At 39.0% G+C, this 17261-nt stretch overlaps 1 protein-coding gene and 1 pseudogene across 4 annotated transcripts in view; one reads left to right on the top strand and one right to left on the bottom strand.

Moving 5' to 3' along the window:
* Positions 1-17261, top strand: part of SRBD1 (S1 RNA binding domain 1) — a 201828-nt gene that overhangs the window by 10995 nt on the left and 173572 nt on the right. For all 4 annotated transcript variants that reach the window (XM_043603301.1, XM_043603300.1, XM_043603303.1 and 1 more), the window contains exons 4-6: positions 5328-5714; positions 13045-13211; positions 16803-16920. In XM_043603301.1, the coding sequence (XP_043459236.1) occupies positions 5328-5714; positions 13045-13211; positions 16803-16920 (672 nt within the window). The remainder of the gene's footprint in view (positions 1-5327; positions 5715-13044; positions 13212-16802; positions 16921-17261) is intronic.
* On the bottom strand, positions 16488-16592 carry LOC122467453 (annotated as a pseudogene).

Genomic DNA, 17261 nt, shown 5'->3' with positions numbered 1-17261 from the left:
CCTGTCATCATTAGAAACTGTTACCACTGGCATTCTTATTCAGCCATCCCACTTTTGGGGCACTATCTCACCATTTCCTGTTCTCCCAGCTCCCTGTTTAGGTACTCTCACTGCCACTGTTTTATAGCCTTGACACAACTTCTCACTGGTAGCTCTCAACCTGTGGAACTCGAAAAAATGTCAGTGACAAGGTCACTCTAGTGTTCTAGTGACAGCCCCTGTTCTAGACCAGTTAAGCCTGGAAAGAATTGGGGTTAACCTGAGCATCCGTGGTATTACTTTCCTAAAGTTCCTCAGGTGACTTCTGTGGACAGCCAGGGCTGAGAGCCATGACCCAGATCTGCATCACAGATCACTGCCAGTCAGCCCTTTTCCTGCCTTACCTAGTCTAGACTACATAGTGTCTCATTTAAATCACTTTTTATTAGTCCCACCAGTTTTGCCCTTCTTGCCTTCAATTACACGTGGCTGATCAAACCCGACACTGGGTGAGCCATCGCCTCTCTTCTGCCAGCACCGAGCAGCTGACTGTTGCTGAAAATGGCCTGGACCTAATTTGTTTTCCTTTAAATTCATAATCTCAGACCTCAAAATTACACTAAAAATACCTGGTAGACTCATTTTTTTTCTCTGGCAGATTTGTTTTTTCTAATTTTTTCTCTTTTCTTCAACTTCCTAAATTTCTTCCTCCTCTTTCCCTCTCAGCTGATGACATTGCCTTTTGCATATTTGAGAATATATGGAGCTTCTTGTTGTCTCACAACCGGGCTAGCTGTATTTGTGTTCACTGTCCTGTTACAGTGAAGGAAATGTCATCCCTCCTATCCAGAGTTAGTCCCACCGCTGGGGCTGTCAACGCCATCCCCTCTGGATCAAGGTCTGTGTCGTTAGGCATCCCCTTTCTTTTTTCTTGTCAACTTTTCTTCCAGTGGCTCAGTTGCTACAGAGTGTAAAAATGCTCTTTAAAGTCTAATTTTTAAGAAGCGTCCCCTTGACTCCTTATCCCTCTCCAGTTCTCTGTCAAGCTCACACAGTACAACACAAGGCAAGGCCAAGGCCTGCTGACTGATTTGACTGGAAAAGACACAATAAGCCACATTTTTACCTTAGTTTACTACTTACAGAGACAGCAAAAAGAAGAGTGATCTGATTTTTCTTGGATTTAGTCATAGGCTACATAACAACCATTTGGAGTGTTAAGGCTGATTGAAAAAACCAGTGAAGGGGCGCCTGGGTGGCGCAGTCGGTTAAGCGTCCGACTTCAGCCAGGTCACGATCTCGCGGTCCGTGAGTTCGAGCCCCGCGTGGGGCTCTGGGCTGATGGCTCAGAGCCTGGAGCCTGTTTCCAATTCTGTGTCTCCTTCTCTCTCTGCCCCTCCCCCGTTCATGCTCTGTCTCTCTCTGTCCCAAAAATAAATAAACATTGAAAAAAAAAAAAACAAAAACCAGTGAAGGCAGAAGAGAATGAGCTTTGATTATTCAGTCTGCCAAAGATTGAGGTTGAATATAAGGAGGGAAATGTTCTGATGGAGGCATGTTAAACTTGAGTATGTCACTAAGACAGGCTATAGAATCTTATAAAACAGGGAGATATTTCCCTATGTTTTTGATAGTATAGATCTACATTTCTCAAAATTATTGGTCTTTGAACCCCCTTACACTCTTAAAAGTTACTGATGACCACAAGGAACTTTTGGTTATGTGGGTTTTTGATACTGATATTTACCATATGAGAAATTAAAATGAGAAATTAAAATATTGATCAATTTAAAAATAATAAACCTATTATATGATTATGCAACTAACACTCGTGAAAAAGAAGTATATATTTTCCCAACCAAGTACAAAAAATTAGAAGAATGACACTGTTTTACATTTTTGCAGATGTCTGACTTACTAGAATATGACAGAAATTGTATAAAGAACACCCGCCTCCACACAGATACGTATTTGGAAAAGGGAGAGGTGTTTTAAAAGCTTTTTTCAGATAAATGTGGATATTCTTATTCGATGCAGTACCAAAACTTAGGAAGTGGTAGTTTCTTAAAAGTTTGTTTCATTGTGGAATCCGAAATCAAATTAATGAATTTCTTTAGACGATTACATTAAAACCCTTTGGTCTGTGTAATTTGGATGGATCTTTCACCCATGCATGAATATGTGACATAAAGTATATCAGTCTTTTGCAAAATATCGGTTCACTAATTTATGCAGATCCCCCAAATGTTAGCATCTTTCATTATCTGATGATAAAATTTTACATTTATTAATATAATCACCAGTCTCATCACAGTGTTGGGAAGCTGTCACATTCACAGCGTATACAAATTTTTCAAAATCCTAATTTTCGCTTTTAAATCTTGAATTTTACTGTTGGTTGCAAATGTCAGGTGTGTCCTTACAGTGACAGTCTCAGTTCATTTATGAGAAAATGTCTGCCAGATCCCAAGTCTGAAAATCCATAACTTGTCAGTCATTATTTCAAGTAAACATGGTGGTGTATGGAAAAAGAAGCCAGTTCAGTTCACAACTGACGCAGGTGCAGGAGAGCTTTGCTCCACATGACCGGTGCACATCTGTATGCACCCGCACGCAGCAGAAGTGCTTTACGTGGACTGACCAGTTCAACATAGAGGATTAAAGAGGTGTGTTTTCAAGGAATGAAACCTTAAAAATTAGTAATTTTTAACTGCATTGTGAAACTCAACATTGTTTTATTCTGAGTGTGTGGCTGTGAAGGGAACGGTGATTGCTAGTACTGCTTTGTGTCATTGCCTTTGGGTGTTGCTACCGTTGCTCTGGTACCATCGGTGAATGTCAAAAAAAAAAAGGCAAATAATGTCTGAGCGTTATTTTGAATGGAGTTGGATCTCATAGACCCCCTGAAAGGGCTTCAGGGCCCCCAGGGGTCCATGGACAACACTGAGAAACCCTAGGTAAGTCTTACCCAAAGACTCCAGAGAGGATACCCTTAAGGGTCTTTATGACTGTTGACTTTTCTTCTTTTCCTCTTAGTCATTTTACTTTTTCTTCGTTTTTTTGTCTACTTCCTTTTCCCTCTCCTAGGAGGTGGTCTAGGTGTGGTAGTGGTGGTGTTCACAGATATTTTAGTGCTTACCCTTAGCGAGGCAACATGATCAGCACTTCAATTGTATGAGCTTACTTCATCCTCACAACAACCCATTGAGGCAGATGCTGTTGTTATCCTGACTTTATAGATGAGAAAGCCAAGGTGAGAAATGCTAAGTGACTTGCTCATGGGTAACATATAAGTCATGGAACTGGGTTTCTTTTTTTTTTTTTTTTTTTTTTTTGACGTTTGATTTATTTTAGAGAGAGAGTAAGAGAGAGACAGTGTGTGAGCGGGGTGTGAGAGAGAGAGGAAGACACAGAAACAAAGAATCTGAAGCAGGCTCCAGGCTTGGTGCTGTCTGTGCAGAGCTCAAAGCAGCGCTCGAACTCATGAACTGTGAGATCATGACCTGAGCCAAAGTCGGATGCTTAACTGACTGAGCCACACAGGCGCCCCTGGAACTGGGTTTCTAAGTTAGCAACATGGTTTTGTCAGCATTTCAGGAAACAGTATATCCCTCTTGGGTGGTTTTACATCAGCCGTGCTCATAAGAGTGGTTTAATAATTAATGACATTTTTCTGACTGGTATCATCACTCCTCAGAGGTTGAAGTAAGTAGGCACTTAAATGAGAATCAGAAATTTACTTGATGAGCATGGATTCAGATTGGGAGAATTAGATAAATCCATTCTTTTGGGTCTATTGAATGCCTACTGTGGCCTAGGTATTATGTTTGTCACAATGACATCAAATGTTTTAAATGCACATATCTAAGGTAGTCTGGTCTGTCCATCTCACAGGAGGGCTATCTTACCATTGGGACCAAAATACTCAGAATCTGTATGCTAAGCTTTCCTCTTCCTTGCACCTTGCTTAGAAGAATGCTGGTCATATTTGCTTTTTACAGTTCCTCTTTTTCTTCTCTTCTGTGGCTGACAGCCCTCTGTATGATTGACACCTTCTTTCTTTTGCTATGTCAAGTCATATGATCAGAGTTATTATCAACTCTTATGGACCTAGGACTTGTTCTATTTTTATATCTCTGTTCTTACCCATTATGTTGCAGCTAAAAATGTAATACCCAGAGGGCTACATCATTTCCAGGTTAGGTGGTGGGAGGGGTGCTCTTTATTGTAGTTTCCAGTGTTTTCAGTAGTCAGGAACTCTGGAAAAATACTTGATAAAGGAGAGAGAATTGAATTTTGACTGAAAAATAGTTTGGGAATTCTTGCTTTGGTTGAGTTTGTGCCATCTGCATCACTTAGGCAACCCCAAACAGGCTAGCTTGTGAAATTATAAACTCCATACAGGCAAGGTCTATATGTTATTTACCACTCCATTGCCAAAATGAATGCCAGGTATCATTCCTTCACACTTGAGCTGTCACGAGGGCTGGGGGCGGTTGAGAGAGTAGCCCCTGAACACTAGTGTGGACTGCTACTCAGACTCGTCCTAAAGAAAAACTCCTGGCACTACTCTGCTGTCATGCCATGTTTTCTCTTCCCTAGCCTTCTGCATAAATTGGTGGCAGGTATAGCCTGTTGAGTTTTATGAGTGTGTGAGTGTTACTTTTTTCCCCCAAAGAGTTGACTTTTGATTGTAGGTTTTAAATCTTGGTTTTTCCAGCACGTGTAAACTTATCCTTTACTCATTTTTAAAAATTAAACTTTTTATTTCTAGATAATTATAGATTCACATACAGTTGTAAAAAACAATACAGAGACCGTGTACCCTTTAATTTCCTCCAGTGATAACATTTTGCAAAACGATAGTAAAATATTACAACCAGGATATTTACATTGATAAAATCCAGGGATCTTATGAGATTTCTCCAGTTTTATATGTGTATATCTGTATGTTTAGTTCTGTGCAGTTTTATCACATGTATGCCTATGTGTATCCACCATCCAGAACAGTTCCATCTCTACAAGGATCCCTAGTATTGCCTAATATTTGCCCTTTTGTAGCTGCATCCACCTGTCTCCTGACCCTTACCCCAGTCTCTGACACCCAGTAACCACTAATTTTGGGGAGAATGTTATATAAATCATAAATCATTAATATTATGTAAAATTATTAAGTGTGTAACTTTTTGCAATTGCCTTCCCCCCCACCTCCATTCAACATAGTTTCCTTGAGATTCTTCCAAGCTATTGTGTGTACCATAATTTGTTTCTTCTTATTGCTGAATAATATTCCAGAGCATTCAGTTTTTCTCTTTTAATTCTCATGTGTTCTATTTACCATTTGATAGAATAACTCTGTGGCTATTGCTGATGTTGATTTGGAAGACAGAAAAAATAAGTTGGATACTGTGCAGACTCTGAAAACAGCAAAGACAAAACGGAAAAATTCAGCTCAGTCACCTTCAGGTCAGAGGACCAAAAAGCTAAAAGTTGATGAAGAAGGCAACAGGGCCAGCACCATGGAGAGTGGGCACGAGGCTGCAGAGATGCCATCCACAAGCACCATGTGGGAAGGTGCGTGCAAGAAGGAAGAGAATGGAGATGACTTTACATTTGGTCAGTCCCCTTTAAAGAAAATGAAGACGGAAACATGTCCCCAAGGGCAGCCTGTGAGGCTTCCAGCAAATGCCACCAATATTAAGGAGGAGGTGGAAATGAACTGGGACATAGTACAGGTATGTGCAGTTGCTTTCTGGCATTTTAGTTCATTTGATTCCTTTCTGTTTCACTAAGTAGGAGTGGCACTGGCTAAGGAAAGGGTTGGGAGTTTTTAGTTCTCTTTTGTTTTGCCAGTGATTTCCGGAGGCTTTGGGTACTTGTTTCTGTCCCAGGTACGCCGTTGTGTATTATAGCACTCATCATCACATCATCGCCAGCTCTTGAACTACGAGCTATGACCTCAGGGTTGGTCTCTGCCATGGTGTTGGAGTGAACATGCACTTTATAGAGAGATTGTACCAACAGACTGGGCCTTCAAAAGTTAATTGTTAAGTTTTTGTTTTGAACTTGGCCTGTGTTTCCCTGTAAAAGTAGGTGAGTGATTAGGTCATTAGCCATTAGTATATCTCTAACTCGTAATGTAATGTTGTAATATACTATAAACAAGGCCTAGAAATTTCTTAGGAAAATTCTATCTGAATTTCAACTTGAGCTGCCATTGACTTCTCCCAGTTTCTTGACTGGCTTTGGGGATGGCAGAGAAGACCTGAAGAGTGACTTTTAAAGAGTGATTCTCAACCTTCTATGTGTGCCAACACACTCTGGGGGACATTTCAAACTTAATTATGGCAGTGCCCATCCGGGTAGATGGGCATGACCTCCCTCTTTCTAACCTGTCTTGTGGTGATTCTGATGTAACTTCTTCTGCTTCTGTGAATTACTGCTCTGCATCCTGGGGCCTCTGCTGGCTTCTCAGCCTGGGACTGTGTGTGGGTTACCTTTTTCTTCAGAGGAACTTTTTTTTACCCTTGCTGTCTCTTCTATTACCTATTAGTCGAACATCGCCAGTAATTTTTAATTATGATTTTTCTTTTCTCTGGTCCACTAAGGAATAGGATGCTGCCTCAGAGTTTTCTTCTCATCTTTGTTCCTCAACTAAATAGTTCAAAGTTTCTTGGAGAAACAGTGTATAATTAGGCTCCTTTGTATGCCATCTTTATTCACTTAAGCCTACAAAGAAATGTTTTAAAAGGATGGTTTATGGACCACCTGTATCCGATTCATGTGAAGACTTTCTTAAAATGCAGACTCCTTGCTTAGTTCCAGTCCAGACTCACAGGGACAGGTGGATATGTCCCACTTTCCTTTCACTAACACTTACAAGCTTATTTCTGTTATTGACACAGATCTGCCTCTAGTAGTGGACAGTGAGCAGGAGGGAGGGAGGGGGGGAAGGTTTCAAAGACGATGAAGTCTCTTGAAGTGCGGTTGTAAGTTCTTCAAAATTAAGGGCTCCTTACTCTGTGGTACCTTGCTTCACACCCATCCCCTAATCTATGTAACAGAAAAAGAGAAGAAAATGGTCCTGCCTTACTCAGTTGTCTCTTGGTTACAAATAATACAAAACTACTTGTAACGAGTTTAAAATGAAAAGAGTTTATTTATTACCAAGAACACCGAGGTCTTTCAAAGAATGTAAGGGACAAAGTGTGATCAAGTCTCCTAAAGGTCTTGAACCAGAAATTGGAAAACCATGAGGACTTGAGGAAGATACTTTCTCACTTCTCTCTCTTTCCTTTCAATTCCAAGCATTGTTTTCTCCTCCCCTCCCTTGTCGGAAGTGATTTTTGACAGCTCAAACAAGCGTGTCCTTGGAATCTGGCACTCCTTGCTTGTGAGTTAGGAGAAGTGGTTGCTACAGCGGCCACCTTCACTGAGCACCCTGACAATGAGTAAGCTCAGCATTTTCTAGGTGGGTTTAGGGGTTGCCTGGGGAACTTCAGGTGTGATTTGCATTTGGGTTTTTTGTTTAACCAGATGTAGTCATCCTTGTCCAACCCTGAGTTACTTTTTCAGACAATTCTTGTGATATATATGGATCTTTTTCATTCCTTTCTTATTCCCCCATAAGCAGCAGAGAATAATTTTATCTTGGCACTGCATTCCTGCTTCCAAACATGGTTGACAACAGTGGCAGGTGTTAGGGGAGAGGGGATTGAGAAGAGTGAGATTGACCAGTGCTGAGTCTGATGATCAGGAAGGCCTTGAACCTGTGGGTGAGGACCAGACTCATTGAAATGGCTTTGATATGCATATTATCTGCCACAGAACACAATATATGGCCAAGGTCTTTGGGAAATCCTGAAAAATACTTAGTAAGGAATGGTCAATGGAAATTAATTATATAGAGATTATTAATCATTACTTATTGAACATGTGGGAAATGTCTTTTATATTTCTTTCATTTTGTGTGCTGTTCCCCATGGCTCCTGCCCACCATGACACCATGACCTTCTGTTTTTTTCCCTTCGTGGTGTGTTTCTCAACTCTGAAAAGTCCACTGATTTTTCAGGACATCACCATCTTGTTTGGGGACGGAAAACTGCATTGCCATCACTTAAGTACTTAAGTTATTTATAGACTTCATTAGAAACATACTTTGTGTCCATTTCTTAATCAGGCTTTGGGGATCTCTGGATCCCTTGAGCAGAAGCAACCTATTCTTCAGCCCTTTCCCCAAAACTACAAATGTGTGGTCACTATCAGAAACTGGTTTTTGTTAAACACATTATATCATTATGCAAATATAATATAAATACCATGACCTTTATGAGAGTTTGAAGAGGTGACTAGCTGCAACCAATTTTTGAGAAAAATTAAATGCTTCAAAATGGTGATTGCTATTATATAGTTTATTTATTTTGAGGGGGCTGGAAGTAGGTGAGTAGAACAGCCACATATAATATATTAGTAAAGTTTGCTAAATTAGGTAGGAAAAGCAAGCCAACCCTCTTTATTAGCCATTTTTCTTGCAGGAAATGATCAGGATGATGGGATGACAAAACTGGGGAAAGAAGGGGGACAGGAAGGAGGTGGGTGTCTCTAAATTGGCTTTTTCACTGTAGTTTTGCACATAAGCACACACCACCCATTAGGTTACCTGTTGTTCCAGGAGAGATTAAGTACAACAATGGAATTAGCCCTTTTTGTTTCTTTAATTCATCTGGTATTTGTGATGGGCTTTAAAAAAACCCCAAAAAACTGAAGGGTGCCTGGGTGGCTCAGTCGGTTGAGCATCTGACTTCAGCTCAGGTCGTGATTGTGCTGCTCGTTGGTTTGAGCCCCATGTCGGGCTCTGTGCTGACAGCTCAGAGTCTGGAGCCTGCTTCTGATTCTGTGTCTCCCTCTCTCTGCCCCTCCCCCACTCATTCTCTGTCTCTGTCTCTCTCTCTCTCTCTCTCTCTCTCTCTCTCTCTCTCTCAAAAATAAAAAACATTAAAAAATTAAAAAAAAAACTGTTTTTGAAGTATGTATACAGAAAATTATACTTAAGTGTATAGCTCATGAATATTTGAAAGTGTGACCATGTAACAAGCTTCTAGTTCAAGAAACAGAACCTTACCAGCATCCTACAGTACTCTATATGGTTTTCCAGTCTCCTGTCGTCTTTCCTATAACCACTATTGATTATAACAGCATAGTTTTTCCTTTTGCAGTCTTTAAGGAAGCTCCTGTGTGTGATAAAATAAGTGATATAATAAAAATAAATAGACCAGGGTAAAGAGAACAGCAGGAATCAAAAGCTTTTCAGAAAGGAGGTGCCCAACTGCTGATTTGGGGATGATTTTGAGTAGAAAATTGCATCTCTCAATTCTCATTAGGGTTGAATTTAATTTAGATGTTCTTTTAAAATGTAGATGCTGCCCAGGTGATTAAAGCTATAGTTTGTTGATACCCAGATGTTTTCTTTTTTAACTGAGGGAATGGGAATATAGATTTGGAGAAGTAAATCTCAGGACACTCTGGGAGAAGTCCATTTTGTTGGAAGTTTTAGACACCAGAGGGCAGTATGAAGGCACCATGTTTCATCTCTAGTGGGATTCAGGAAGAGAAGTGAGGATGTTTGATTAATTTATATTTTTGCCTTAAAAAATCATCTTGCTTTGCACACATCAGATTTTTGAAAAGGTAATATAGCTTGTGGAACTTTAGGCAATTTAACTTTTTTGGACCTCAGGTTTTCTGTCTCTAAAATGGGAGCACTAATACCTATCATATAATTTGAATTAATGCTGAATAAGTGAAAATGTTTAGAACATAATAAGCCCTATTCAAGTGTTAGCTTCAAATGACAGTCACAAAAGGTGCTTCTATTATTTAAGTGTTAGGGTTGAAAAAAATCTTGAGACTGCCTTCCTTTTTACTTTACTCTCAGTCTTATCCACCAGTTAACTATAAACATTATTAGATATTAGTAAATGTGAATAGTTTAAAAGTAAAAACTATAGTAGTTCTCTGCCTTACCCCTACCTATCCCTAAGGTTTGGTCTCTGCTTTTAACTCCTTTAGTTATATTTTTGTTGTTCACCTCGTTCTTCTAAAACACAGATTTCTGGGCCCCACTCAGTTTCTGGTTCAGTGGATCTGGGTGGCGTTCAAGAATTTGCATTTCTGACAAGTCCCCAGGTGATGCTTATGCTACTGGTTTGGGGACCACACATTGTGAGCCACTTGCTCTAGTCCACAGATCTCATTGACTCGTAAATGTCACAGGGTTCATAGGGGGATTGACTCAACAACTGCAATTCAGTAATGAGCAGATCATTATTGAGTGGGTTACTGTTGAGTATAGAATAATGTTCAAACCTATATGGAATTCGTCCCCTATCTCCATCCACCTTTCCATTTCTCACCTCATCTCAATACCCCTTGTACATTTTAGCATTGCTGAACTTAGAGCAATTAAAAAAAAATTTTTTTAATGTGTATTTATTTTTGAGAGAGAGAGAGAGACAAAGCATGAGCGGGGGAGGGGCAGAGAGAGAGGGAGACACAGAATCCGAAGCAGGCTCCAGGCTCTGAGCTGTCAACACAGAGCCTGATGCGGGCTCAAACCCACGAACTGCGAGTCATGACCTGAGCTGAAGTCAGATGTTCACCCGACTGAGCCACCCAGGCGCCCCTGAACTTGCAGCAGTGTTAAAATGTGCAGTGGTTTCTCATCAGTGGCTTTTGATATGCTGTTCTCTTCCTGGAATTCCTGCCCCTATTGGCTGCCTGGAGATACTTTCATTCTCTTTGGTGCTTTTCCATCGCTGCAGAGTTAGATGTTTCTACCTTTCGTTTGCTCTTAAAACAATCCATATGTGCTTCTGTCAGAGTACAGATCACACTATATTTCAACTTGTCTGTCTGTCGTCTTTCTAGCTTGTAAGCTCCTTGGGAAGAGGGACTTGGTTTTTTACATTTGATTTTCACTGGCTTGGTATGGTTATTGGCATATAACATGAGCTAAAATAAACGTTTGACTAAATTAAGACAGAAGAAATTGGGTGATTTGGAGGCCCAAGCGTGGTGACTGCTTATGGAGGGAGTTCTCTTGTCTTAAATTTCAAGGAGCAAATCTATGCAAGCAGCAGCATACACTCCCTTAACACATATGATGCTTCTGGATTTGTTAGGACCTAGTATGACCCAGATGTGGAAGTTGGACTGAGTTGGAGCCCCTTTCAGTTAACGGTAGCTGAGGTAGTTTAGGGTAGTGGGAACCCATAGGTTGCTGTAACAATCACATGGTTCCAAAATAATGAATATTTTGGTCATTTTCATTTCTCCAATCTATCTTTCAGAATCTGGCCTATCTTTTAAGAAAGGGCCAGCTGAAATACTACCCCTGGAGAAAGTCTTTCTTGACTACCTTTCTCTTCTCTGAAAACATTATATCACTGGCACATCCTGTTTTATTTGTACTTATTTACATTAACGTTTGTTCTCCCTTCTAGATTGTTTACTCCTTTAGAATAGTGATACTTGGAACCACACTTGGGAAGGGATTTTAAAACTGTGCCACAGTAGCTGGACTTTTACCAGTAGGTAGATAAGAGTCATTGGAGCCTGTGTTCAGAAGAAAAAAAAGAGAAAAAAATACAGAATTCATTATGTCTATGTTTTAGAAATATAATCAGGGGCTCCTGGGTGGCTCAGTTGCTTAAGTGTCCCACCCTTGATTTCAGCTCAGGTCATGATCTCACAGTTTGTGGGAGTGGATCCCTGCCTTGGGCTCTGTGCTAACAGTGCAGAGCCTGCTTGGGATTCTCTCTCCCCCTCTCTCTCTCTGTCCCTGCCCTGCTTGCATGCGCTTGCATGTGCGCGCACGCTCTCTCTCTCAAAATAAATAAATAAACATTTAAAAAGTGCATAGAAATATCAGCAGTAATGCAGAGGCTGAGTGGAAGGCATAGAAAACAAAACTGCTCTGTGGTTCAGATAAAATAATGATATTAGCAGAAAGGGAACTCGAGAGGAAAGAAAAGACATTTTAGAAGTTCAGTTTGCTTCCTTGGTGACAGATGAGATGGTCATGATAGAGAACACACAGCGATACTGAGGACATTGATTAGAATGCTTTTGGTTGCAATAAGAGAAAACCCATCTCAAACTAGCTTAAGCAATAAAGAAGATTTATTAACCTGTATAATAAGAAAGTTTGGTCATTGCACTGAAACAGTCTTTCCACGATTATCTTAGCGCTGCCATCCTCAGCTTCAGGAGTCTAACATGTACAAGCTGTGTTTCTCCAGAAGAAGAAATTGTACCTGGGTCCGGAGTTGAACCTAGATTTTGAGCTTCATGCTGACTGGACTAATCTTTCTGGCCACACTCTGGCTGTCAATTATAAAAGTCATTTTTTTTAAATGTTTTATTTATTTCTGACAGAGAGAGAGAGAGAGAGAGAGAGAGAGAGACAGAGCATGAGTGGGGGAGGGACAGAGAGAGACTGAGACACGGAATCCGAAGCAGGCTCCAGGTTCTGAGCTGTCAGTACAGAGCCCGATGTGGGACTCGAACTCACGGACCGCAAGATCATGACCTAAGCCGAAGTTGGACGCTTAACCGACTGAGCCACCCGGGCGCCCATCTGGCTGTCAGTTACAAAACAACTGTGTTATATTTGTGGACAAAATGCTGTGAAGGTAGAGTTGAGGTCAAGTGCTCTCAAGTCGCATGGCTGCTACATAATGAGAAGGTGTTGTTGGAGGAGATAGCCATAATATTCCTGAGGCTTTCTATGGTGGAAGATGATGTTGGCTGGAATAAGAAAGAAACAAAAAAAAAAAAAAGAAAGAAAGAAACTCTTGTTTACAGAGTGGCTTTGACTGGATTTTATTGAATTAGTAAACTGACTATTTTATGGTTGCCAGTACATACGTGTATTTTTTTTAAACCACAGCAAGTAGTTTCTAAGTGACTGGAGAATGATTATTTCATGCTATATTTAAACCATACGTTACAATATAGATGTGTAATTTTCAGAATTTTAAATAACTACGTATCCTTAATTTGCAGGTTTTATCTGAGAGAACTAATATTGAACTTTGGGTTTGTGCCAACATTATTCGTCTCTTTAATGACGATAACACAATTCCCTTCATTATACGGTATCGAAAAGAACTCATTAATAACCTTGATGCTGATTCCTTGAGAGAAGTTCGACAAACCCTAGAGGAGCTCCGGTAAGAAACCTGGGAAGGGATGAATGTACTGTGAGTGGAAAGAGAGCCCATGAGCCAGTGAGGAGAAACAGTGAGGAAGTGAATGGCAGTGTATTTCAGCAGTTACGCTGTTGTATTTTCTTGAATAGTCTGAATATAGTCATCTTCTGACAGAGAAAAGTCAGCTGTTTTCCTTATTTAGGTGTGCACTCCCTCTGCTGGAGTGTTTGTGCATAGCTTGAGTGCACATGGGGAGAAAGGAGCTTTGCATTAAAAGTGTGCACCTGAGAGTTTGACCTCATATTCTCTCAGAAATGACTGTGCATAACGGCAAAGGAAGGACACTTCTCCACAAAAGGAGAAAGGCACCTCTCCACAAAATACTTAATTACAAAGAAATAGAGTGCCTGCACCATGGAGAAACCCACAGATACTATCAAATGATCTAAAGTGATAAGTAATAGTACAAATGAAAAGTACATTTTAGTCTGAATCTTCAACAGCTTATTTAAAACTTCCCTCTTAAAACTATAAAATCCCTAAATGGAGAGATTTTTTGGCAGTATAGAGTTTGGTGGGAAATATGTCTGTTTCCTTTTTCTGTTCTTTTAAAGGGCATGGTAGTTTGATATTAATGGGTTTTACGTTTTGTGTGGTTATAGAATGAAAAGCACCCTTTAAAAAATTATTACTCTGGTCTTACTGTAATAACTCAGAAATAAGCATACAAAGACTATCAGATTAACTGTAATTTTTAGTAGAGTTTATTAAAACACTCTTCACCATTTCTGCATTTATTGCATGTCTCTTACATGCCAGCCACTGTGATATCAGTGGGTGTGTTCTTCAACTTTATGACAAGGTATATAGTCTTACCAGCAAGCCATTCTAAAAGTGCTAAAGGTTATTTTTACAACAAGCCTAATGACCTTCCTGTGATTTCAGGGGAACTTGCAACTCACTAGCATTTATTTCTACATCTTTTGTTGACTTTCTTTTAGTGCCAGGAGGATTAAAATGCTAATTGTGGAGAGTTACATTTCATTGAGAGGCAAATCAATTAGCCAACTCAGTGGTATAAATGATTAATCAGATTCAAGTCTTCTAGGAGCAGGTTAGTATAATAAGGCATCAAGGGATATGAACTGGAGACCCAGACTTCTAACTGCTGCCCCTCTACTCCAGCAGATTACTGACATGCAGACTTGTCTACCCAGTTTGACAGCTTGTCCTATTTTTTAAAAGAACCCTTAATCTGAGTTTTTATGTAAAAAATTTCTGGGTCAAAAACAAAACCATCTACAGGCCACATGTAGAAGGCCAGTGGTTTATAAATTCTGAAGCTTTCTATTTAGGTGAAGGCAAGGTAATGAGGAAAATCTGAGGATTTGGGGATCTGAAGTTGGGGAAAGTGTCACAAACAAGCAAGAATAGTTTGTTTTAAAAATTAAAGGTATTCTAATAATATTTGGTTGTATGGGGAACAAATGGAAACTTTATGTCAAGATTATTATTATTTTTTCTTTATAGAATAACTTCTGCAAAAGAGTTAATTCTCTGGGTATCTATTAATAGTGAAATATATTGAATATTAGTAGAAGAATAGTTCTCTGAGTGAGTGAGAGCATTGATTGGGGCTTGGAAGATCTTTTTATATTATATAGAGATTTGGTAACGAGTTATGGTCTTCATTTTTTTTTAAGCTCAGCATTTTCTATTCCTGGAGCACTGCTTTTTCAATCTGTTAATTGCTACCAGTAAAGGAGTAGTGAAACTAATTTAGTAGGTCATTACCACTTTAACAAAAATGAAATAAAGAATAGAAAATGTAAGATGCAGTTTATGTAGTAAAAGTAAATAGTGTTTTATGAAACTGTTTATCATACGTTTATGTAACTGTTTACTATATATATTTATATTATGTTTATGTAATTTTATTATATATGAAATTATATATGTGTATATAATATATGCCAGATTGCAAAGTAAAAAATATGTTTTATTGATGGTCTCTGTTAAAAATGTGAATGAAAGAGGTTGATTATGGATAGTAAGAAAAACTTCCTGAATTTTCTCTAAAGATGCCTTTCCTCCTTTTTATATGAAGACCAGTAGTTCATTGGCCTTTTGTCAAAATGACCCTGGTGGGCTTCAGCCCCTGAAAATAGTCTTGGGTTACCAGGAATGTAAAAGATACATCGATTGTAATCGAAGAACTCATGTGCCTCCTCTTTAATTTATCATCTTCTCTCTTTTTTTTTCTTTTCTCATAAGTAGATTTAATTTTTTTCCATCAACCATTTCTAATAATGTATATTGTCATCTAACTTTTTTCTATTATTTTAGCAATTTCAGTTGCTAAATATAATGATAAGATTGTACATTCACAGTACAAAATCATCATAAAGTGGTGGAACAACTGTGCCTTTGCCCCTACCTGTACTTCGATTCCTGGTATCAGCTTTTTTCTCTGTGGTATCCTGGCTCTCTCCATTGGAGAACTGTGTTTAGAAACCAGTTATGGATGGGTGTTATGCATGCTGAGCCTGAGTGGTGATACCCAGTAGCAGTGAGCACATCTAGCACCCATAACTTGGTTTCTATGTACTATTCGTTTGATTGCAGGGCCGGGGCAGAGAAAGTAAAAGCCTGGAGTATCTTGTGCCAGAGAATAAGGAAGTACTCACAGAATGATGGGGACATGTCAAAAGAACACAGAAACTAGCTTGAAGAGGTTACTTCTGGTCAAATTTGGAACAATTTGAGCATCAAAATAAGTGTTAGTAATGGATTATAAAAAAATCATGAGTCCATGGTGATATAAATAAATTAGTGAATAAATTGAGAGTTTAGTAAGGAATGGAATAATTAAATAGTTTCAGAGCACCTCTCCACAAAATACTTAATTACAGAGAAATAGAGTGCCTGCATTGTGGAGAAACACACAGACACTATCAAATGATCTAAAGTGATAAGTAATAGTACAAATGAAAATTATTTGCTGCCTAACAGGATGTAGTGATAAGAACATGGCATTACTCTATTACAATATTCCTGGCCAGAGATAGACCATCTGAATCAAATTGTGAAGAAACATCAGAGAAACTCAAAAGTGTAGGACATTCTACAAAACAACTGGCCTGTAACATTCTAAAGGATCAAGGCTCTAAAAATCAAGGGGAGACTGAAATACGGTTTCTGCTTGAAGGAGACTGTAAACACATGGCAGTTACATACAACCCACTCTTAACTGAATTCACTATCATGGACATTATGGAAATACTTGGTGATACTTACATGAGGTCTGAGGATTAGAATATAGTAATATATCAATACCCATTACCTGATTTTGATGGCTATATTGTACTACACTTGATCTTAGCCAAAAGGCCGAGAAGCGATTGATGGCTATATTGTTACATAGGAGGAGATTCTTGTTTATAGAAAACATACACTAAAGTATTTGGGTGAAGGTAACTTATCCTCAAATGGTTCAGAGGGCGAAAATGTTTTTATCTCCCCTACAACTTTGTTGTAAGTTTGAGACAGCTTCATAAAGGAAGTTTTGACATAGAAGTCTTGTATATTTGACATAGAAGTCTTTATTTTCAGGGCTGTTGCAAAGAAGGTTCATAGTACAATCCAAAAAATTAAGAAGGAGGGGAAGATGTCTGAGTGCTTGTTAAAAGCCTTACTGAACTGTAAAACTTTTGAAGAACTAGAACATGTGGTAAGAAACTCTTTTAATCTTTTAATATAATACCTACCTAAGTATATAATTATATGGATCTTTTTATAGTTATAAAAGATCTGGAAATAAAAAGCTAAAATCATCAGCCACCGTTATTTAATTCAACAAGGTGTTTATTCTTTATTCAATAAATATCTATCAAATGCTTTTTTGTGTTTTCTAAGATAGGTGATACACAGTCCTTGTCTCCAAGGCATTTCCAGTTAAGTGGGGGGCAAATGGAAGTAGGTTATGGAATTGAATTGGGAAGCCTAAGGGGGAATGCTGAGCTGGAGACCTTACTGTGAGCGTCTTCAGCATGTGGTTGGTATTTATAACCA

This window comes from Prionailurus bengalensis, chromosome A3, assembly GCF_016509475.1.
Source record: "Prionailurus bengalensis isolate Pbe53 chromosome A3, Fcat_Pben_1.1_paternal_pri, whole genome shotgun sequence".
NCBI lineage: Eukaryota > Metazoa > Chordata > Mammalia > Carnivora > Felidae > Prionailurus > Prionailurus bengalensis.
This window is presented reverse-complemented; position numbering and strand designations above follow the sequence as displayed.